Source organism: Hypanus sabinus, chromosome 22 (assembly GCF_030144855.1).
Source record: "Hypanus sabinus isolate sHypSab1 chromosome 22, sHypSab1.hap1, whole genome shotgun sequence".
In the NCBI taxonomy this organism is placed as follows: domain Eukaryota; kingdom Metazoa; phylum Chordata; class Chondrichthyes; order Myliobatiformes; family Dasyatidae; genus Hypanus; species Hypanus sabinus.
Window position 1 is genome coordinate 22,811,760 of NC_082727.1, and position 25,267 is coordinate 22,837,026.

Here is a 25,267-nt window from a genome sequence, read left to right on the forward strand (position 1 = left end):
TTGTGTAAGCATCCATGGATAACAGATTCACCTGGGGCTCTGGCGTCAAGCTTGAATGGAAAACCTGTCTCATTCACAGCCACTGGAACAATCCATTTTGTTTTAACAGTACCAGCAATCTGTAGAGAATCCACAAATATATCCTTCATTTCCTCGTCAACTGTGTGCACCTTTCCCTTGGTAGCCACAACTTTGCAGCACTTTGCAAAGTTATTCTTCTCCCCACAATTATTGCAGGATTTTCCATAAGCAGGACATGTCTTTGGAATGTGACTGTGTGCACATTCACTGTATTTGCTGTTTGAGCCTTCCTCTTTGCTTTGCCATTGCTTTGAGAAATGCCTTGTGTGCTGCTGCTCTGTTTTCACTGTTGTGTCTGTCCTGTGCAGCTCCTTAGCTTGTGCTCGTGCAGTCTCTGCTGCCCTACACATTCACAGCCTTTTCCAGCGTCAAATCTTTTTCACAGAGCAATCTTTTTCAGAGCCCATTATCAGGAATTCTGCAAGCTATTCTGTCTCTAACTAGTGAGTTTCTCAAATCTCCCCAAATTCACAGGACTTACTCGGTGTATGAAGCTCAGCTGAGTATTGGTTGAAGCCAACACTGTGCTTCTGGTGTTGGAGAAATAAATTATTTCTCTCAAAGGTAATGTTTTTACTTGGGACAAAATACGCCTCTAATCTTATCATCATAATGTCCAATATAAAAGATGTCTTATTAATTTGAAAACTGTTATAGATGTCCAAAACATCTACATGTAGAAAAATAGATGCTTTCAATTTTTCATTGTTCCCACTAGCAGCTAGATATATATTGAATCACTTAAGTGTTTCTTGTTATCAGTTAGATTGCTGGTAAACTACATAGGTGCAGGACAACTTAGCTTAGCCATGACGGAAACTCTTGGCCTCTCACCTGAATCTCTCTCGGTGAATCCAGTGAGAGCTGAACTTCAGGAACCACGTGCTCTCTCACCTCACTGGCCAGCTTCTCTGCATCGTAAGTAGCGTCTAACCTCACGTGCTGCCAACAATTTTCGTACTCATGCAGTCTCTTTCTCAGTTGTGCATGGTATTCACTTGCCCTCCATTTAGACCTCACATTGTCTTCTGACACCATGTTATGATTGTTCTTAATAAGGACAAACTTGGCGTGGGTTTATGTTAGAACATTTTATGACTGAACTGTTGCTCACACAGCTTCTGGTTCGGGGTGAACCCCTTGCATTGCCCACATGGAAATGAAGTTCTTTATTATGTACATTGAACCACGGTCCACGGTTGTTCCCACAGCACTATTACATTCTCATGGCTGTAATCCCCATACTGTAATTAAAGGTCAGACAGCCAGTTCACATACACTCAAGCCCATGGTGGTGAGACATTTGACAAGCACAAAGTGTAACTCTATACAATACAAGATAGTACAGACGAACAGAGATACAGGGAAGAGGGTGTTACCCTAATAATGGGGGAGAACGTAACTATTGTAATTAGAGCTGACATTCTTGGGGGATTGTCCATGAGGCCATCTGGTTAGAACCTGGGAATGAGAAGGGGAAGGTCACGCTCATGGAGCTGTATAACAGAATCCCCTTACCACCCAATAGTCAGTGTGTACTGGAGAGCAGGTGTGAAGGGAGATTGCTCAGAGTTGTCAGACTAATAGGGTTGTATTTGTGGGAGATTTTAATTTCCTTGTACTGATTAGGCAACCCAGAGCATTAAGGGTCCGAGTTTATGGAATGTGTCCAGGAAAGTTTCTGAGTCAGTGTATAGAGGGCCCTGTTTGGGAGGGCACAATACCAGATCTGTTAGGGAATGACACAGGACAAGTAACTGAAGTGGCAGTCGGGGAGCAATTTTCCTCCTGTGACCATAATTCTATTCGTTTCAAGACAGTGGACTCCTTGTTACCCCTCTTCTACTCTTTACACCGGCCGTCTCATCCCTCTACTTACAGTCCCAATGAAGGGATTTGACCTGAAATGTCGACAGTCCGCCAATGCTGCCTGTCCTGCTGAGTTCCTCCAGCAGACTGTTTACTATTCCATATCCCAGCATATAATGTCTCCATATGATTTATGTCACGAATGGTAGAGCACAAAGGAGTGTAATGGAACAGGGAGAACTAGGAGTACCTGCATTGATTATTGGAAGTGGCATCACAGTCGACTGGGTGGTGAAAGGGCTAGTTAGCACACTGGCCTTCATCAGTCAGAGTAATGGCAATAGGAGTTAACTCATTATGTCGCAGTTGTAAAGGTTGCTGGCGGAGTTGCACTTAAGTACTTCGAACATTTTTGGTCACCCCACTGCAGGATAGACATAGTTGAACCGGAAGGCGCGCGGGAAATACTTAGGCAGATGTTGCTAGGCCCAGAAGGTCTGAGTTATAGAGAGGGGTTGGCCAAGCTAGGCTTTTATTCCTTGCAAGAAAGGAGAATGATGGGACATGCTATATAAGTGCTTAAAATTGTGAGAAGTATAAGTAAGGTGGACCCTAACAGTGCTTTCCCCAGGGGAGTCCAAAACGAGGGAGAAAAGATTTAGGTTGGGAGGGGAAATATTTAAAAGGGATTTTATCATACGGATGGGTGTGAGCATATGAAATGAGCTGCCAGAGGAAGTTATAACAATACAATTTAAGAAGCACTTGGATTTGTACATCAAGGGGAGTGACCTGGAGGAATATTGGTCGAATGCAGACAATTGGGACTAGTTGGGTGGGCACCATGGTCAGCAAATCATAAACGCAAGAGATTCTGTAGGTGCTGGAAATCCAGAGCAACACACACAAAATGCTGGAGGAACTCAGCAGGCCAAGCAGCATCTGTGGAAATGAATAAACAGTCAACTGCTACAGTGCTAAGAGCTTTGATGGTGTAGAAATTGTTAAGATTATTCAGGAAAGTATTCTTAAGCAACGTGGAGATGGCCCAACAAGTGAGGAGCAACACTTGACACTAAGGTTGGCATGGATGAGATGGGCCAAAAAGACTTTCCATGCTGTATAATTCTATCCTCCATGATGTGAGCAAGAGGAATGATATAGGCAAGGTAATGGCAATAGCTACGTGGACTTTAGCAAGGCCTTTGACAAGTTTTGGCATGCTTGGCTTGTCTGAAAGGTTAGAACCCGTAGGATCTAGGGTTAATTAGCAAATTGGATATAAAATTGGCTTGGTAGAAGGAGTCAGAGAGTGATGATGGGGAAGTAGTTTTTTCTGACTGACCAGCAGTGATTGCACTGATCATTGCTCAGTCCTCTAGTGTTTTTCATATATATTAGTAATATGGAAGGAAGTGTAAGTGACACGATTAGTGCGTAACTCTGTAGGTGACACCAAAACTGATGTTGTAGTGGACAGTGCGGAAGGTTGTCTAAGGTTACACAAAAATATAAAGCAACTGGCAAAGTGGGCAAAGGAATGGCAGATGCAGTGTGAGTGGAACAATTGTGAAGTGATGCACTTTGGGAAAGAAGAGCCTTGGAGAGTATTGTTGAACAGAGTTCAAATACATTGTTCCCTGAACATGGAAGTGCAGGTAGACAGGGTGGGTGAATCATGGTTGCCTTATTATAGGAAGGTTGTGGAGGCTTTGGAGAGGGTGTAGAAGAGGTTTGCTAAGATGTTGCCTGAATGAGAGGGCATGAGCTTAAGGAGAGGTTGGATAAAGTAGTGTTGTTTTCTCTGGAGGGGCAGAGGCTGAGGGGACACGTAAAGGAACCGAAGCTGCAACGGGATGACCTTCAACTCACACAGGAAACTGAGTAGGTGATAGGAGTTACAGGGAGGTAGTCACACCCAAGTTGCAGAGGCAGGCACCTGGGTAACTGTCAGGAAAGGGGAAGTGAATAAGCAGCCAGTGCAGAGCCCCCCTTTTGGAAATTTCCCTCAATAAGAAGTATACAGCTTTGGATACTGTGGGAGGGAGGTGGGGTGCGACCTACCGGCGGAATCCACAGCAAATGGGTCTCTGGTGCTGAGTCTGGATCTGTGCTCAGAAGGGAATGGGGGGGGGGGAAGAAGAGGAGTTAGTAGTGGTGGGGGATTCCATAATTGGAGGAGTAGACAGGATTCTGTGGATGTGAAAGCGACACCTGGATGGTATGTTGCCTCCCTGGTGCCAGGGTCAGGAATGTCTCAGATCAGATCCACTTCATTCTAAAGGTGGAGGGTAAACAGACAGAAGTTGTGATACCCACAACGAGATAGATAGGAAAAGGAGGAGGTCCAGAAGTGAGAATATGGGGAGTCAGACAGAAATCTGGAATGCAGGACCTCCAGGGCAGTAATCTCTGGATTGCTACCTGGGCCATGTGCCAGTGGGGGCAAGAATAGGATGATTTCAGATTTCTGGATCATTGGGATCTCTTCTGGGGAAGGTACTACCTACACAAAAAGGACCAGTTACCTTTAAACCCTAGGGGTGACCAATATCCTTGCCAGCAGGTTTGTTAGATCTGCTGGGGAGGGTTTAAACTAATCTGGTAGGGGTTAGGAACCGGTAGGGCTGAGGATGGGGCAGTTGGTGTACAACTAGATGCAATGTGTAGTGAGACTGTGAGTAAGGGCAGGCAGATGATAGGTCGAAACTATAGTCAGTGGGACGATTAGAAGTGCAACAGGGGGGCAGAAATCATAAAGGGTGATTAATACAGGACTGAAGGTGTTATGAATTTCTGCTGTATACGGAATAAGGTAGATGATCTTGTTTTGCCGTTTGAGATCAGCAGGTATAAGTTGTGGGCACCTCTGAATTGTGGCTGAAAGAAGATTGTAGTAGGGAGCTTAACTTGCAAGGATGCACATTTTATCAAATGGAGCAGGCAGGTAGGCAGAGGCTCTATTGATAAAAATGGAACCAAATGCTTAGAAAGAGGAGACGTAGGATCGAAAGCTGTAAAATTCTTATGGGTAGAGTTAAGAAACTGCAAGGGGAAAAAGACCTTGATGAGAGATATAATGCAGGCCTCCAAATAGTAGTGAGGTTGTGGGCTACAAATTACAACAGGAGATAGAAAACAGCCTGTCAAAAGGGCAATGTTGCAATAATCATGGGTGCAGGTAGATTGGCACTATCTGATTGGTGCTGGATCCCAAGAGAGGGAGTTTGTAGAATGTTTATGAGATGGCTTTTTAGAGTAGCTTGTGGTTGAACCATCTAGAGGAACAGCAATTCTGGATTCAGTATTATATTACGACCCAGATTTGATTAGGAAGCCGAAAGTAAATGCCATGTTAGCATTCATTTCAAGAGGTCTAGAACACAAGAGCAAGGATGTGATAAGGCCTCACCTTGAGTATTGTGTATAGTTTTGGGCCCCACATCTTAGAAAAAATGTGCTGGCATTGGAAAGGGTCTAGAGGAGGTTCACAAGGGTTCCAGGAATGAAAGGGTTATCATACGAGGAACGTTTGATGGCTGTGGGTCTGTACTTGCTGGAATTCAGAAGGATGAGGGGGGATCTCATTGAAACCTGTCGAAAGTAGACAGAGATGATGTGGAAAGGATGTTTCCCATGGTGCGAGAGTCTAGGACAAGAAGGCACAGCCTCGGGATAGGGGGGTGCCCTTTCAAAACAGAGATGCGGAGAAATTTTAATATAAAAGATACAAAGAGGTTTTCAGATACATTAAGAGTAACAGATGAACAACAGTGGACCGCTGGAAAATGATGATGGAGAGGTAGTAGTGGATGACAAAGAAGGGGCGGAGGAGCTGGTTAGGTGTTTTGCTTCAGTCTTCACTGTGGAAGACACTAGCAGAATTCCGGAAATGTGAGAGAGTCAGGGAGCAGAAATGAGTGTCATTGTTATTACTCAGGAGAAGGAGCTTGGGAAGCTGAACAGTCTGGAGATAGATACGTCACCTGGACCAGATGGACTACACCCTAGGGTTCTGAAAGATTGTGGAGGCATTAATAATCACTAGATTCCAGAATTGTTCTGGAAGACTGGAACATTGCAAAGGAGGGAGGCAATTAGCCTGACCTCAGTGGGTGGGAAGATGTTGGAGTTTGTTATTAAGGATGAGGTTTCCGGGTACTTGGAGGCACATGATAAAATAGGCCAAGGTCAGCATGTTTTTCTAAAGGGGAAATCTTGCCTGACTAATCTATAGGGATTCTTTGGGGAAACAGCAGGTGGGATAGGCAAAGAAGAGTCAATGGATGTTATTTATTTGGATTCTCAGAAGGCCTTTAACAAGGTGCCACACATGAAGCTGACTAACAAGACAGAAGCCCATGGCATAACAGGAAAGGTACTAGAATGGACAGGAGATTGCATGACTCACAGGAGGCAGTGAGTGGGAATAAAGGGGAGCTTTTTCTGGCTGACTGCCAGTGGCTAGTTGTACGCCACAGGAGTTGGTGTTGGGACCTCTTCTTTTCTTGTTGTATGCCAATGATTTGGAAGAAGGAATTGATGGCTTTGTGGCCAAGTTGGAGGACAAATACAAAAATAGATAGAGGTGAAGTTAGTGTTGAGGAAAGAGTTAGACAGATCGGGTGAATGGACACAGAAGTGCTAGATTGATATAATGGAGGGAAGTGTATGTCATGAACCTTGGCAGGAGGAATAAAGGTGTGAACATTTTGCAAATGAGGAGAAAATTCCAAAGTCACAGGCGCAGAGGGACTTTGGAGTTGTCACGCAGGATCCCCTGAAGGTTAACTTGCAGGTTGAGTCGGTGGTAAGTTAAGCAAATGCATTAATTTTGAGGACTAGGATACAATAGCAAGGATGTAATGCTGGGAATTGAGGCATTGGTCAGAACACACTTGGAGTACTGTGAAGAGTTTTGGTCCCTTTGTCTCAGAAAAGATGCGCTGACATTGGAGAGAGTCTAGAGGAGGTTTGCGAGAATGATCCCAGGAATGAAAGGGTTAACACACGAGTGTTTGATAGCTCTGGAGCTGTGCTCACCGGAGTTCAGGAAAATGAGGGGATCTCACTGCAACCTATTGAATATCGAAATGTCTGGATAAATGGGGTGTGGAGAGGATGCTTCTTGTAGTGGAAGAGTGTAAGGCCAGAGAGCACAGCCTCAGAATTGAGGGATGTCCATTTAGAACAAAGAGGAGGATACATTTCTTTAGCCAGAGGATGGTGAATTTATGGAATTTATTGCCACAGGTGCCTGTGCAGGCCAAGTCATCGGGTATATTTAAGGTGGAGTTTGATCGGTTCTTGATTAATCAGGGCATCAAAAGTCATGGGGAGAAGGCAAGAGATGGGGTTGAGAGAGATAATAAATTGAGCATGATAGAATGGTAGAGCAGACTCGATGGGCTGAATGGCCCAAATCTGCTCCTATGTATTAGACCTCATGGGAGATCTTTTAGAAGTATATAACATTGTGAGAGGCACAGATCGAGTGGACAGCTGGTAACTCCGTCCCATTGTTGAAATGTTTTATACCAGAGGACATACTGAGATGAGAGACTTGGGCGAGGATGGTGAGGACCCGTGCTGGAGTAACTGAGGCTAGAATCGAGACACAATATGAGACTGAGATGAGGACAGGGTTCTTCAGGTGCTCTTTAAACATTAAAATTCTGCCACCAAAATACAGCCGCCGATTAGAGGGGTGGGCCTGAATCTTTAATGGGGCTGTGCCAGCTATCCATGTTCCAGAGGGTTGGAGCATCTAAATTAAGAAGCTGTTGCATTCGGGTGCCTATCATAACACGTGCATTTAAGATGAGAGTGGGAAATTTGAAAGGAGGTGCGCTGGGCAGGTAATTTATTCAGAGGATGGTGGATTCTGGAATGTGCAGGTGGATTTGACATGGGGTTTAAAAGGCTCTTGGGGCCATAAGTGTACAGAGAATGGAAGGATATGGACTGTGTGCAGTCAGAAAGGATTGGCGTAATCAGTTCAGCACATGGTGGGGTAAATTGTCTGTTCCTGTAATTGTTCTATGTTTTACGCTCCATAGTAAAAGTTCGGCGTAATTTTACAGTTGTATAAAATGTTAATTAGGTTCAAGAGAATTGTGTGGATTTCTGGTCTCTCTGTTGTAGGAAGAATGTGCTTAAGCAAGAGCAAGTGCAGAGAATATTCACAAAGATGTTCACTGCACTGGAGGGTTTGCATTATCAGGACAGATTGAATAGGCTGGTTCTACTTTCCCTGGACCGAAGGAGTCTCCAAGGTGCCGTGCTGCAGCTATATCGTGAGAGCGTAAGATCGCCAGTGTCCGTCTTCCACACTCCTTAGTTCCCTGCCATTCATTGTATAAGTCCAACTGGTTTGCCTTTCCAAATGTATTACTTCACGTTTACATAAGACCTTAAGACCATGGACATAGAAACAGAATTAGGCAGCTCAAGAACCTATCAACCTCTGCTTTAAATATACCCAATGACTTGGCCTCCACAGCCATCTGTTGCAATAAATTCCACAAATTCACCACCCACTGAATAAAGAAATTCCTCCTCATAAATGGACAATTTTCTGAGTCTGAACCTTCTGGTGCTAGACTCCCCTACTATAGGAAACGTGCTCTCCATATCCACTCTATCTAGGACTTCCAATATTTGATAGGTTTCAATGAAGTTACCTCTCATTTCTCTAAACTCCAACTAGTATAGCCAAAGCCATTAACTACTCCTCATAAGTTTACCCTTTCATTCCTGGGATCATTCTTGTTTACCTCCTCTGGACCCTCTCCAACACCAGTGTATCTGTTCTTGGGTAAGGGGCTCAAAACTGCTCACAACCCTCCAAGTGCTATCTGACCAAAGTCTTATAGGTCCTCTGCATTTGATCCTTGTTCTTATATTCAGTCCTCTTGAAATGAATACTAACATTGCATTTGCCTTCCTCACCACTGACTCAACCTGCAAGCTAACCTTTAGGAAATCCTGCACGAAGACTCCCAAGTTCCTTGCACCTTTGATTTTTGAATTTTCTCCTTGTTTAGAAAATAGTCTCCACCTTTATTCCTTTTACCAAAGGGCATGACCGTACACTCCCATCTGCAACTTCTTTGCCCATTCTCCTATTCTAAGTCTTTCTGCAGACTCCCCGCTTCCTCAGCGGTGCCTGCCCTCCAGCTGCCTTTGTATCACCCATAAACGTTGCCTCAAAGCCATCAATTTTGTCATCCAAGTTTGTGACATATAACGTGAAAAGAAGTGGTCCCAACATCAACTCCCTGCCATGGGTTTTAATGGGTCTCTACTTCCCTAACTGATGAAGATCCCACAGTAATCTATGATAACTTTCTACACTCTCAACAGTTCCTTATTTCACTTCATCCACAAGCTTACTGCTTTTGTCCTTTGCATTTGCACCCAAATAATTTTTATAAGTAACAAGTAACAAGGGTTCCAACACTGACCCATGCAGCACAGCACCAGTCACCAGCCTCCATTCCAAGTAACAACCTTTTTAATCATCACACTCTGCTTCTGATCTCTGAGACAATTTTGGAATCCACCTCACCCTCCCTGGGTTACATGTGTTTTAAACTTCTAGATCAGCCTTCGCCTTGTTGAAGGCCTTGCTAATGTCCAAGTCGAAAAAAAATCCACTGCTCTACCTTCAGCTACTTTCTTAGTTACCTCTTCAATGATTAAAAGTTTCATCAGGCATAACGTTCCATGCATAAAACCTTGCTGACTCCATTTAATGACACTGTCGATCCAAATGCTGTTAGATCCTATGGACCAGAGTAAAGAATCTGGAACATAGCTGGACAGCAGAACCAAGTGTTGAAATGTTACAATTTAATTGGAATATCATTTGTTGCACATTTTGAAATGGAGGCATTAAACTTCGGAGAAAGCAGTGAATAAGCAGTGAATAAGGATAGAACACGGACCACAGATTGTCAATGGCTAAGATGAGTGGGAATACAGATGATTGGGAAAGTTTTAAGGAACAGCAGATCTTAACTAAAAAAGCAATATGGAGAGGAAAAATCAGGTATGAGCCCAGTCTAGCCAGGAATATAAAAGGGGATAGCAAAAGCTTTTTTAGCTATGTGAAGAGAAAGAAGATAGTTAAGAACAATGTTGGCCCCTTGAAGAATGAATTGGGAGAAATTGTTATGGGAAACAGGGAAATGGCAACAGAATTTAATGCGTACTTTAGATCTGTCTTCACCAGGGAGGACACAAGCAATCTCCCAGATGTATGGATGGGCCAGGGTCATAAGATATCAGAGGAATTGAGACAGATTGACATTAGGAAAGAAACTGTGATGAGTAGACTGGTAGGACTGAAGGCTAATAAATCCCCGGGTCCAGATGGTCTGCATCCGAGGGTTCTAAAAGAGGTGGCTCAGGAAATTGTGGATGCATCGGTAATCATTTTCCAATGTTCCTTAGATTCAGGATCAGTTCCTGAAGATTGGAGAGTGACTAATGTTATCCCACTTTTCAAGAAGGGAGGGAAGGAGAAAACGGAGAACTATTGCCCTGTTAGCCTAACGTCAGTCGTGGGGAAGATGCTTGAGTCCATTATTAAGGACGAAATAGTGACACATCTTGATGGCAGAAATAGGATTAGGCCGAGCCAGCATGGATTTACCAAGGGCAAATCATGCTTGACTAATCTGTTGGAGATTTTTGAGGGTATAACAAGGATGTTAGACGAGGGTAAGCCAGTGGATGTTCTGTACCTAGATTTTCAGAAGGCATTCGATAAGGTGCCACATAGGAGATTGGTGAGTAAAATCAGAGCTCATGGCATTGGGGGCAGGGTTTCAACATGGATAGGAAACTGGTTGGCAGATAGAAAGCAAAGGGTAGCAGTGAATGGGTGTTTCTCGGACTGGCCGGAGGTGACTAGTGGGGTACCACAGGGCTCTGTATTGGGACCACAGCTCTTTACGATTTATGTCAATGATTTAGATGAGGGCATTGAAAACTATATCAGCAAGTTTGCTGACGATACTAAACTGGGTGGCAGTGTGACATGCGAAGAGGACGTTAGGAGAATACAGGGAGACTTGGATAGGCTGAGTGAGTGGGCAGATACTTGGCAGATGTCATTCAATGTGAATAAATGTGAAGTTATCCACTTTGGAAGCAGGAACAGGAGGGCAGAGTATTGTCTGAACGGTGTAGAGTCAGGTAAGGGAGAAATGCAAAGAGACCTAGGAGTCCTAGTTCACCAGTCAATGAAGGTGAATGAGCAAGTGCAACAGGCAGTGAAGAGGGCAAATGGAATGTTGGCCTTTGTTACAAGGGGAATTGAATACAAGAGCAAGGATGTCCTTTTGCATTTGTACAGGGCCCTGGTGAGACCACACCTGGAATATTGTGTACAGTTTTGGTCTCCAGGTTTAAGGAAGGACATTCTGGCAATTGAGGAAGTGCAGCGTAGATTCACTAGGTTGATTCCTGGGATGGCAGGGCTGTCTTACGCAGAGAGATTGGAGAGATTGGGCTTGTACACGCTGGAATTGAGGAGATTGAGAGGGGATCTGATTGAAATGTTTAAGATAATTAAAGGATTTGATAGGATTGAGGCAGGAAATATGTTCCAGATGTTGGGAGAGTCCAGTACCAGAGGGCATGGATTGAGAATAAGAGGTCAGTTATTTAAAACAGAGTTGAGGAAAAACTTCTTCTCCCAGAGAGTTGTGGAGGTGTGGAATGCACTGCCTCGGAAGACGGTGGAGGCCAATTCTCTGGATGCTTTCAAGAAGGAGCTAGATAGATATCTGATGGATAGGGGAATCAAGGGATATGGGGACAAGGCAGGGACTGGGTATTGATAGTGAATGATCAGCCATGATCTCAGAATGGTGGTGCAGACTCGAGGGGCCGAATGGTCTACTTCTGCACCTTTAGAAGGTACACCTGTACACCTGCTCATTAATGCAAACATCACATCAGCCAATCATGTGGCAGCAACTCAATGCATAAAAGCATGCAGACATGGTCAAGAGGTTCAGTTGTTGTTCAGACCAAACATCAGAATGAGGAAATGAATTTGATCTAAGTGACTTTGACCGTGGAATGATTGTTGGTTCCAGGTGGGGTAGGTTGATTACAGAGAATGGTATGAAAAACAAAAAAATAAAAAATCCAGTGAGGGGCAGATCTGTGGGTGAAAACACCTTGTTGATGAGAGAGGTCAGAGGAGAATGGCCAGACTGGTTCAAGCTGACAGGAAGGCAACAGTAACTCAAATAGCCACACGTCACAGCAGCAGTGTGGAGAAGAGCATCTCTGAATGCACAAGACTTTGAACCTTGAAGAGGCTGGGCTGCAGCAGCAGAAAACCATGAAAATAGACTGAGTGGCTACTTTATTAGGTGTAGGATTCCATCGAGAAACGCCTCAACTACAACTAATTCACAGTCAATCTTGAGAGATGTCCGTCAATAATACAGATGTAACTTTCTAAGCAGAAGGATTGAAAGATTATTGGGAATTGTAATACATATTATTTGACCAGCAATTATTATAAACCCTGTCTTTTTCTCATTATTCAAACCATTTCAGGTGTAGGCATGATTTCCAGGAATCCATTTCACCGGCAAAGTGGAAGTTTCAGACTAATTTAAAATCAACGAAGAATGCTTGACAGCTGTGGCAAGGCTTGAATGCTATCACCTCTTACAAAATGAAATCAAGTGACATAGGTGACAACAGGACTTCGCTTCCAGATGATCTAAGTGACTTCTATGCTCACTTTGACCCTGAAAACAGGGAGGAACCATCACAAACTCTCACAGCCTGTGATGACTCTGTGATTTCAGTCTCTGAGGCTGACATGAGCGCATCCTTCAGGAGGATGAGCACACAGAAAGCATCCACCCCAGATGGGGTCCGTGGCTGAATACTGAAGACCTGTTCTGTTCAGCTTGCTGGAGGATTCACTGAAATCTTTAACCTCTTGCTTCAGCAGTCTGAGATACCCACCTGTTTCAAACAGGCTTCAATTATACTGTGGTGCCTAAGAACATAGCCAGCTGCCCCAATGGCTAAAGTCTAGCAGCACTTACATCCACAGTAATGAAGTGTTTTGAGAGGCTGGCGATGAAACATATCATCTCCTGCCTGAGAAGCAACTTGGATCCGCTCCAATTTGCCTACCGGCACAACAGGTCAACAGCAGATGCCTTTTCATTGGTTCTTCACTCAACCTTGGAACATCTGGGCAGCAAAGAAACATACATAAGGATGCTCTTTATCGACTACAGCTTGGCATTTAATACCATTATCCCCTTCAAAACTTCAAGACTTTGGCATCAATAGCTCCTTGTGCAATTGGATCCTCGATTTCCTCACTTACAGACTCCAGACAGTTCAGATTGGCATCTCCTCCACAATCTCCACCAGCACAGGTGCACGACAAGTCTACTCTAGTGGTTTTATACTGGAGACTGCATGACTAAGCACAACTCCAATGTCATATTTATGTTTGCTGACGGCACACTGTCCTTGGCTGAATAAAAGGAGGTGATGAATCAGCAAATGGGAGGGAGATGAAAATCTGGCTGAGTGGTGCCACAACAACAGCCTCCTACCCAAGACCAAGAGGCAAATTATTGACATCAGGAGGAAGAAACTGGAGGTCCATGAGCCAATCCACATTGCAGATCAGAGGTGGAGAGGGTCAGCAACTTTAAATTCCTCTGTGTTATTATTTCAGAAGACCTGTCCTGGGCCCAACATTGTAAGTGGAATTACGAGGAAAGCATGGCATTGCCTTTACTTGCTTAGGAGTTTGTGTAGATTCAACATGACATCTGAAACTTTGAGAAACTTCTATAGATGTGTAATGGATATTATATTTACTGGCTGCATCGCAGTCCGGTATGGGAACACCAATTCCTTTGAAAATAAGATAATGCAAAAGATATGGCATGGCCCAGCCTACCACAGGTAAAGCCCTCCCCACCATTGAACACTTCTATACAAAGTGTTGTTGAGGAAGGTAGCATCCATCGTCAGGGACCCCCACCACCCAGGCCATGCTCTCTTCTCACTGCTGCCATCAGGAAGAAGGTACAAAAGCCCAAAGAGTCACACCACTGGGTTCAGAAACACTTACTATCTCTCAACCATCAGACTCTTGAACAGTTATTACCCCTCAACTGTCAGACTTTTGAATCAGAGGGGATAACTTCACTCAACTTCACTTGCCCCATCTCTGAACTGTTGCCTCGCAATTTCAAGGACTCTTCATCTCATGTCCTTGATATTATTTATTTATTTCTCTATTTGTGTGTTTATTTATCATTTGCACAGTTTGTTGCCTTTTGCACACTGGTTGTCTATCGTTTTGGGTGCGGTCTTTCATTGATTCTATTATGGTTATTGGATTTAATGAGTATGCGCACTAGAAATCAAATCTTGGAATTGTATAGTGTGACATATATGTACTTTGATAATAAATTTAGTTTGAACTTTGAGATTGAACTTCTTTTGCCAGAAGTCATGTATGGCACCCCCTGTCATTGTCCCCATGACCATTGTTCCTTTAAAGTGGTCATGAAGCTCAACTTTAATAACAGTTTAAAATATCTTTCTTAAGAACAGCTTTTAAGTGGCTTGCATGCAAGTCATCTTTCCAAGAACTCAGACACAGTTTTTTATTGTGCTAATGATATTTTTCTAGGGTTGTTCTGAACTTCGGAGTCTAACCTCCAATTCCTCAATACTCTCAGGTTGATAAATCTCATTGATTTGTAAGTTAAGTGCAACTTCCATCAACTAACTGGATGCTCTTTACTTTGTTGCAGGTTGTAAAGATGATGATTGTCGTGGTTTTGACCTTTGCAGTTTGCTGGCTGCCCTACCACTTGTACTTCATCCTGGGGAGTTTTAACAAAGACATCTACTTTACAACATATATCCAGCAAGTGTACCTGGGGATATTCTGGCTTGCCATGAGCTCCACCATGTACAACCCCATCATTTACTGCTGCTTAAACAACCGGTGAGTGCAAAAAAAGTTCAATGGTAGGAAGGTCACAGAAATAGAGAGCCAGATATTTGAGCACATTGAGATACAGATCAGTGATCAGGCAGGAGCAGACAGATGGATAGGAGCTGATCATCTAGATAACTGGGCCAGACAATTGGGTGACTAACAACAACAACAACAGCAACACAAACTGGTAGCAAGACTAGAGTAGGTGAATATACAGATAAAGAATATTTATTTGTTTGCATGAGCCTCCATTAAATGGATGCTCTGAGGAATGGTAAGTTGTCCATTGCTGGTCACGTACTTGTTAGAATGTGTTGCTACCACACAGAATATGCCACTGGATGCATGAGGTCAGATCCCAAGGTAAGTCTTTTCCAACCATAAGAAAGCAATTCTGCCCCAAGACCCCAACAGCTGGTGAAGCCCCATCCCCAGTAAAACTAAGTATCAAGGCTGGGTTCAATGATCGTTACAGTAAGCTCTCACATAGAGGAGGAATCAATTCGTAATCTGGGGGCCCAGAGTGATTGTCAAGGCAGGAGACAACGTATTTCGGTACGTTCCAAAACAATCTCTGCTAATTTCAATATTTTGATTCCTAGCTGGCTTACTCTTGCAATGCTGTATAGGATAACATGAACATTAAGATGATCTAGTATGGGGAATGTACGATTACGTTTTGAGGTGAAGTAATTCCTTGAATAAAAGTTTATTGAGGAATAAAACAAAAGTAAAGACAAATCTGAAGAATATGAACTAATCCTGTTCAGGCATTCCGTGTCAAAATGAGAACTTGTATTATTTATAACACATAAAGACTTGACTGGTGGTCCCAGCAGCTATAGTGATACTGCTGTGGGAATATGAAGAGATTTTGGAAAAAAAAGTTCAAAACTTTATCATGGTTGTAGTCAACTGTGATTTCTGCTTTGAAGGTGAAATAACGCTTTCATTAGAGTAGAATGTCAGAAATAAAATATCTTATTAGCTTTCTCTCACGCAACTTACTTTGCCCCCTCCATGGTTAACCAAAAGGTTTGCCAACAAAAGAAGAGTAAAATGAGCAGAAAGTGCATTTTGACAGTTGACTCATGTTTGCAACAACACATGTCTGCCTCCGGTGCTCCTAGAATGTTGACTTGAGTCAGTTCTCGGCTGATGAGAACAGGGAACTTCGAATGGCATAGGGAACAGAAGTTAGTATTGGGATGTTCTCAGTGAAGATCTTGGCTTTACATCATAGGGTCTTAACCTCCAAGCATACACATTGTATTGAAAGGACAGGCAGGTAAGCAAAAGGTGACTCTGTTGGTAAAAAAAATGAAATTAAATCCTTAGAAAGAGGTGACAAAGGATCAAAAATGTAGAATCCTTGTGGGTAGATTTAAGAAACTGTAAAGGCAAATAGAGCCTGATGGGAATTATCCAAAGAAAAGCCAGGATGTGATATAAATTACAATGGGAGATAGAAATGGCATGTATAAACAGCAATGCTATGATAGTCTTGACGTTTTCAGTATGCAGGTAATTTGGAAAATTTAGTTGGTGCTAGATCCCAAGAGAAGAAATTTGAAAATGCCTATGAGATATCTTTTTAAAGCAGCTTATGGTTGAGTCCGCTAGTGAAATGGCAATTCTGGATTGGTTGCTGTGTAATGAACCAGATTTGATTAGGGAGCTTAAGGTAAAGGAACCCTTTGGAAACAGTGATCATAATATGATAGAATTCAACTCTGTAAAGGAAATTACAGAGGAATGAGAGAGGAACTGACCAAAATGGATTGGAAGGGGACACTAGCAGGGATGACGGCAGAAGAGCAATAGCTGGAGTTTCTGGGGGCAATTCAGAAGGCGCAGGGTAGATACATCCCAAAGACGAAGTATTCTAAAGGGAGAACGAGGTAACTGTGGCTGACAAGGGACAGTTACAGCAACCATATTATAATATAGCAACCATTAGTGGGAAGTTAGAGGATTGGGAAGCTTTAAAAAAAAAACAACAAAAGGCAACGAAAAACAACCATAAGGAAAGAAAAGAAGGTGGAAGAATTTAAGTATTTTGAGTCAGTCTTTACCGTGGAAGACACTAGCAGTATGCCAGAAATTCGAGAGTGTGAGGGGACAGAAGTGAGTGTAGCTGCCTGGAGAAGATGCTTGTGAAACTGAACAGTCTGAAGGTAGGTAAGTCACCTGGACCAGATGGACTAAACCGCAGGGTTCTGAAAGAAGTAACTGAAGAGACTGTGGAGGCATTAATAATCACTAGATGCTGGAATGGCTTCAAAGGACTGGAAAATTGCAAAAGTCACTCCACTCATTAAGAAAGGAGGGAGGTAGAAGAACTGAAATTATAGGTCAGTTAGCTTGGCTAAACGATTGTCAAGATGCTAGATAAAGATTATTAAAGATGGGGTTTTGGGGTACTTGGAGCCACATGGTGAAATAGGTCAAAGTCAGTATGGTTTCCTTAAGGGTAATCTTGCCTGACAAATCTGTTTGAATTATTTCATGAAGTTACAGGCAGTCAGACAAATGGATACTATTTACTTGGATTTTCAGCAGGCCTTTGACAACGTACTTCTGATGAGGTTACTGATGAAGATAAGAGTCCATGGTACTACAGGAAAGATGCTAGCATGGATAGAAGATTGGCTGACTGGCAGGAAGCAAAGTGTGGTAATAAAGGGTGTTTATTCTGATTGGCTGCCGATGATGAGTGGTGTTCATAGGAAGAAATACAGATCCCTGTGTTATATGTCAATGTTTTGGAAAATGGAATTGATGGCTTTGTGGACAAGTGTGCAGACATTATGAAGGAAGATGGAGGGACAGGTAGTGTTGAGGGAGCAAGGAATCTGTAGAAGGGCTTAGACAGATTGGGGGAATGGGCAAAAAAGAGGCAGATGGAATATAGTAGAGGGAAGTTTATGGACGTGCACATTGATAGAAGGAATAAAGGCAGAGCTGTTTTCTAAATGGGGAAGAAATTCAAAAGTCAGGACTACAAAAGGATTTGGGAGTCTTTGTGCAGGCTCCTTACAGGTTAACTTGCCAGTTGAGTCAGTGGTAAGGAAGGCAATGTTGGCATTCAATTTGAGAGGACTAGAATATTAGAGCAAGAGAACAAGGGAGCAAGGATGTAACTCTGAGACTTTGTAAGGCTGCACTTGCAGTATTGTGAGCAGCTCTGGGCCCCTTATCTAGGAAAAGATGTGCTGACAAAGGAGAGGGACCAGAGAGAGTCACATAAGTGTTTCTGGGAATAAAGGGGTTAATGTATCTGGAGTGTTTGGTGGCTCTGGCTTGTACTCATTGAAGTTCAGAAGAACAAGGGGGAAATCTCATTGAATCCTATCGAATATTGAAAGACTTAGATAAAGTGGATGTGGAGAGGATGTTTCCTGTGGTGGGTGAGTCTAGGACCAGATGGCACAGCCTCAGATTAGAGGAATGTCCATTTAGAAGAGAGATGAGAAGGAATTTCTTTAACCAGAGGGTGGTGAATCTGTGGAATTCATTGTCATGGATGGCTGTAGAGTATATTTAAAGTGGAGGTTAATAGGTTATTGATTAAGGTTTTGTTGAGAAGGCAGGAGAATGGGGTTGAGAGGGATAACAAATGAGCCATGATGGAATGGCAGAGAAGACTTGATGGACCAAATAGCCTAATTAAGACCATAAGATATAGTCGCAGAATTAGGCAATTTGGCCCATTGAATCTTCTCTGCTTTTTCATTGTGGCTGATCTATTTTCCCTCTCAGCACCAATCTCCTGCCTTCTCCCTATATCCCTTCATGCCCAGACTAATCAAGAACTTATCTCTCTAATCTATCTAAGCACCCTGTTCCTATGTCTTATGGTTTAATGATTTATATTACTTATGTCCTCCAACTCAGAAATTGTGACAGATATTACCAACTGCATACCTTCAAGCATTAGCTTGCTCTAGAAGACAGGGTGAAGAGGAATCCCAAGGGCTTCTACAGATACATTAAGAGCAAAAGGACAGCAAGGGACAAAATTGATGATCAGTGTGATGATCATCAGCTCTTTCACAGAGCTGAAAGAATTGGGGGATATACTATGTGGACTGTTTACATCTGGATTTACTTAGGAGACAGCCACGAAGTCTGTAGAAGTGAGACAAAACAGAAGTGATGTCATGAACCATATATGGATTATAAAGGAGGAGATGCTTGCTGTCTAGAGGCCAATTAGGGTGGATAAATCCCCAAGTCTTCATGGGAGATGCCAGAGAGTGGTAGAAGTCGGTTGCTTCTCTGACTGGAGACTTGTGACTAATGGAATTCTGCATGGATTGGGTCGGCTGCTGTTTGTCATCTATTTCAATGATCTGGATGAGTGGTGGATCAGCAAATTTGTGGATGATGCTATGACTGGGAGTATAGTGGGCAGTGTGGAAGGCTATCAAAGCTTGTAGTGGAATTTGGACCAGTTAGAAAATGTAAGTTGGAATTTAATGCAGAGAAAATTTACACTGATGTTACTGGGACTTGAGGACCTGAGTTATAGGGAAAGGTTGAATATGTTAGGACTTTATTCCCTGGAGCATAGAACAATGAGGGGAGGTTTGACAAAAGTATACAAAATTATGAGGGGTATAGAGAGGGTAAATAAAAGCATTATTTTTCCATTGAGGTTGGGTGAGAAGACAACTAGAGGTCATGGGTAAAAGTGAAATATTTGAGGAGAACGTGAGGGGGAGCTTCTTCACTCAGAGTGTGGTGTGAGTGTGGAATGAGCTGCTAACGGGAGTGGCAACGTGGGTTTGATTTCAAAGTTGAGAGAAGTTTGGACAAGTACGTAGATGGGAGGAGTATGAAGGACTGTGGTCCAGTTTCAGCTTGATGGGACCAGGCAGAATAACAGGTTGTCAAAGGAATATTCCTGGAAACTACTGTAGATTAGTGTGTCTCACATCGTTGGTAGGGAAGTTAATGGGGAGAATTTTTCAGGATAGGATTCATGAGCATTTGGAAAACCATGGCCTAATTAGGAACAGTTGGCATGGCTTTGTGAAGGGAATTCATGTCTTACTAATTTGTTTGAGTTTTCTATGGAAGTGATGATTGAAGGTAGAGCTGTGGGTGGTGGCCTACATGGATTTAAAGAGGTGTTTAACAGGGTTTCACAAAGCAGGCTCACACAAAAGATGAAAATGCATGGATTCATCATGACTTGGCAATTTGGATTCTGAATTGGCTTGCCCATAGAAGACAGAGGTCGATGGCACCTATTCTGGCTGGAGGTCTATGACTATAGTACTCCACAGGGATCCCTACAGTGACTGTTCATAATATAGATGTGGATGAAACTGTAGAAGGGTGGGTTAGTAAGTTTACAGTGATACTAAGATCAGTGGTGCTGTGGATAGTGTAGAAAGTTGCCAAAGGATACATCAGGATATAGGTCAGTTTCAGACATGGGCAGAGAAATGGCAGATAGAGTTTAATCCGGCCAAATGTGAAGTGTTGCACTTTGGGATATTATATTTAATGGGACAGTGCACTGTTAATGGCAAGACCTTTAACAGAGTTAGTGTGCAGAGGGATTTCGGGTCCAAGTCCATAGCTCCCGAAGGCTGATAGTGTGAAAAAGATGGCATTACTTGTACATCTTAAGAATACTTTAAAATTATCTGTTAGTATTATTGTGTCGATATTATTTTATGTGCAGTATGTGATATATGTACTGTGTTTTGCACTTTGGCCCCAGAGGAACATTGTTTTGTTCAACGCTATCCATGTGTCTGGTTGAACGACTATAAACTTGAACTTGAAATTGACGTGGCACGCTTGTTTTTAGTAGTTAAGGCACCGACTTAGAACAGCTGTAGACAAGTGTGTCCTCAGACTCATTCAGAGTCTGCCCCAACCAGAAGCCCCAGATGAACATGAGATCGGTAATCTGCTGAGGGCCAGGTCAGAGGCATTCCAGTCTGGTGACCAAGAAAGTTACAACAAGTCCAGGTGCAATCTCCAGAAAGCCATCTCAGTGGCAGTTCCAGACTAAACATAAATCAAGGAACGATGCTCAACAGTTCTGGCAGGGCTTGAATGCTATCACCTCTTATAAAGTAAAATCAAGCAACAGAGTACCTGGCAAAGTACTAAAGACCCATGCTGATCAACTGGCTGGAGTGTTCACTGAGAACTGTAGCCTTTCACTTCAATAGTCTGAGGCACCCCCCTACTTCAAGCAGGCTTCACTTATACTAGTGCCGAAGAACGTGGTTACCTGCCTCAGTGACTATTGTCCAGTAGCACTTGCATCCACAACGATAAAGTATTTTGAGAGGCTGGTGATGAAACATACTAACTCCTGAGAAGCAACTTGGATCTGCTTCAATTTGCCTAACGGAGCAACAGGCCCACAGCAGATGCCCTCTCATTGGTTCTTCGCTCAACCCTGGATATATACATACACACATACATCAGGATGCTCTTTATTGGCTACAGCTTGGCATTCAATACCATCACCCCCTCAAAACTAATTAATAAGACCTTGGCCTCCCTGTGCAATTGGCTCCTCAATTTCCTCATTTGCAGACTCCTGTCAGTTCAGATTGATGACAATCTCCTCGATCCTCATCAGCACAGGAGCACCACAGGGCTGTGTGCTTAGCTCCATGCTCTACTTGCTTTACACTTATGACTGTGAAGCTAAGCATGGCTTCAATGGCATATTCAAGTTTGCTGATGACTCCACTGTCATTGGCCATAGTAAAGGTGGTGACAAATCAGCATTTATGAGGGAGTTTGAAAATCTGGCTGTCTGGTGCCACAGCAGCCCCTTATTTAATGTCAGCAAGAGCAAGGAGCTGATTATTGACTTCAGGAGGAGGAAACCAGAGGTCCATGAGCCAGTTCTCATCAGAGGATCAGAGGTGGAGAGGATCAGCAACCTTAAATTTCTTATTGTTATCATTTTAGAGGACCTGTTCTGGGCCCAGCACGTAAGTGCAATTATGAAGAAAGCACAGCAACACCTCTACTCCCTTAGGAGTTTGCTAAGCTTTGACATGACATCTAAAACTTTGACAAACTTCTATAGATGTGTGGTGGAGAGTATATTCACTGGCTGCATCAAAGCAGAGTATCGAAACACCAGTGCTCTTGAATGGAAGGTAGTGGATACAGCCCAGTTCATCTCAGATAAAGCCCTCCCCACCGTTGTTCACATCTACATGAATCATTGTTACAGGAAAATAGCATCCACCATCAGGGACCCCCACCACCCAGCACATGCTCGCTTCTCACTGCTGCCAGCAGGAAGGAGGTACAGGACTCACACCACCAGGTTCAGGAACGGTTACTACCTCTCAACCATCAGGCTCCTGAACCAGAGGGTTCACTTCACTTGCCCCATCATTGAAATGTTCCCAAAACCTATGGACTAACTTTCAGGGACTCTTCATCTCATGTTCTTGATATTTATTGCTTATTTATTTATTATTGTTATTATTTTTCTTTTTGCACAGTATTTGCACAGTCTGTTGTCTTTAGTACGCTGATTAAACACACAAGTTGCTTTGGTCTTTCATTGATTCTATTATGGATTTATTGCAACAAAATGAATCTCAGGTTTGTATGTGATGACATATATGAACTTTGATAATAAACTTTCTTTGAACTTTGACTTCAAATGTCAGGAAGCTATGTTGCAGTTTTACAAAATTCTGGAGTATTGCATTGATTTCTGGTCACCCCATTATGCATAGGATGTTGAGGTTTTGGGAAGGGTGCAGAAGAGATTTACCACAATGTTACCTTCATTAGAGGAAATCTGCTATAAGCAGAGATTGGAGAAACTTGGGTTGTTTCAGCTGGAGCAGTAGAGGCTGAGGGGAGAACTAATGAACACTTATAAGATTATGAGATGCATAAATAGAGTAGGCGCGGTATTTTTGACCCGAGTTAAAAATTTACTCTCAGATTATTCAATATTCAGAAGGCGCCAAGCTGTGACTTCCAGTGAGATTGTGGCTTTGTTTTAGTTGTTTGTAGTGTTTTTTTTTCGGGTTTGTGGGGATGATTTTGGAGACAGAGAGAGGGGTTAGGTTAGAGTTTTAGAGACAGGGCTGTGGGGGAATCAGAAGAATTAGCAAACAGGTCTGAGTGTGAAGTCCAAGTCACATTCGAAGGACAGTCAGTGACACGGACCAGTGTGGATGACGGATGGTGGCTCCCCCAGGGTTAATGAGTTGACAATGAATTCCAGAGTTGGAGTTCTGTGAGGGCAGGCCGTACGAGTTCCAAAGGCCCACTGGGTTCGGGAATTGGTGAGGCCAGATTTTGAAGCCTAGTGTTCAGGGTCCCATCATTAGCGACTCTGGAGTTCAAGGCCTAGTTTTGAGTGATTGGTGGATCCTGGGAACTGAGGACCGAGGTTTGAATCAGAAGTCTCAAAGCTGATGCCCAATGGCTGGAGTCCCGGGTCTGCGGATGTCTGCGAGTTGAAGAGTACGTACTGTCTTGGGGTGTATGGGGGGGAAAGGGAGGAATTCAGGCTTGTTTTGCTGTTGTTGTTTTGTTGTGTTCCATATTGTCTGCTGAACATCTTGGGCATCCTTCGTTGGCTCTGGAATGTATGGTGACACTTGTGGGCTGCCCCCAGCACGTTAGGTGTGTCGGGTGTTAACGCAAATGATGCATTTCACTGTGTTCTTCAATGAACGTGAAACTAAACTTGACTCTTGATTCTTCAATCTTAACATGTCTAACACCAGAGGGCATGCACTTAAGGTGAGAGGGAATAAATTTGTAGGATTTTGAGAATAAAACACGCAAGAGTCATTTTATGTGTCTAATAAAAGCCGCAGCCCATTACCAACTAAACCAAAAGCAGTTGCCTTACACTGACATCATGATGTCAGACATCGTCTCTTAAAGAGAATACAACAATTCAATGAAGATGTTTGTGAACTATCTAGAACAATTTCTATTATGTCATCTTTCATGTTACCCCTACAAGTTTAAAGGAGAAGTGCAGGGCAAATTTTTTACACAGAGGGTGGTGAATGTTTGGAATGTGGTGGAAGTAACTACGATAGGAGGGTTAAAGAAATTCTTAGATATGCAGGCGAATGTGCAGAGAATGGAGGGATATGGACATTATGTAGGCAGAGGGATTAGTTTAGTTAGGCATTTAGTTACTAGTTTCCTTTGTTTAGCAGGAGAGTGTGGGACAGTCCTGTGCTGTACTATGTTCTGTATACAGAGAGATCTAAGTGTTCTGCACAAATCACAACATATTAGCAGAAAGGAAAATGTCATAATTGTATGAGGACTTGAGTTCAGAAATAGAGAAGTGTTGTTACAATTGTTACTGGAGCAGGGTACAGTTTTGTTGCTCTCATTGAAGAAGAAAGCTGTCCAAAAGAGATTCATTTGGCTTTCTCCTGGGATAAGCTTCTTCACCAAAAAAAATCTATATAATACAGAATTTAAAAAAATAAAGGTGATCTGACTGAAAATATACAATCCTTAAAGAGTATGATGGACTAACTATCAAGGTGTTTCCATGAGTGGGGGCATCTCAAACAAAGGGACATAGTTACAAAATCATTTAAAACTGGTGCATGCAAAAAGCACAGTGGTGAATCTCTGAAATTACCTACCCTGGAGCTTAAAAGAGCACGTAGATCAGGGAATTGACACAGAAGATGAGGTAAAGCCCAGAGCAGATCTACCACGATCATTCTGATCAGCAGGGCAGGAACGAGGGGCCGAGTGGCCTGCTCCTACCCCTATTTTCTCAGTCATGACTAATGCCGACTGAAAAATGTAGAGCCATTCATCCAAGCTTGGCACAGTAAATAAAGTATCTGGTAGTTTGAAGTTTCAAAAGGACATCAGCAGGTGGAAATGAGCAAACAAAAACGTGTTTAATGTTTAACTTCGGGAAATGGATCTGATGGAGTTTCTAAATGGCGAGAAGCCAGGGACTGTGAAAGAGGAAAGAGGTACAGTAGCTACTGTTCCCTCTCAGCTGTGCAGATGCGTGGCCGCAGTCACTGGAATGCCCTCGCGCACATAGCCTTTGTCACTACGCAGCTGGGATTGGACGCAGCTCGAAAAAGTTTACAAACGTAAAGTATTTTCTTTGTTGTACTGTATCTCATCATTAATAAATAAAATCAAATGTATGTGGTTTTTCAGTTTTCATTCTAAATATTCATAGTATGCATACTACAAAAAAAAAATCATTTAAAGTACCGTGCAGTTTACAGGCCATGTAAAAAGTTCCTGCTCAGAGCAATGGTTGGTTCATGCAGCTGTAAAAAATTGAGAGGGAACATTGGCTGTGCCCCAAATATATAACTCATAAAAGGT

At 42.9% G+C, this 25,267-nt stretch overlaps 1 protein-coding gene across 2 annotated transcripts in view; it reads left to right on the forward strand.

Annotated features, from left to right (window-relative positions):
- Positions 1 to 25,267, forward strand: part of tacr2 (tachykinin receptor 2) — a 75,200-nt gene that overhangs the window by 45,113 nt on the left and 4,820 nt on the right. Inside the window, exon 4 of one of the 2 annotated variants that reach the window (XM_059948029.1) lies at positions 14,721 to 14,917. In XM_059948029.1, the coding sequence (XP_059804012.1) occupies positions 14,721 to 14,917 (197 nt within the window). Of the gene's footprint in view, positions 1 to 14,720; positions 14,922 to 25,267 lie in introns of those variants that run through there. The other variant, XM_059948030.1, reaches the window with a different exon arrangement.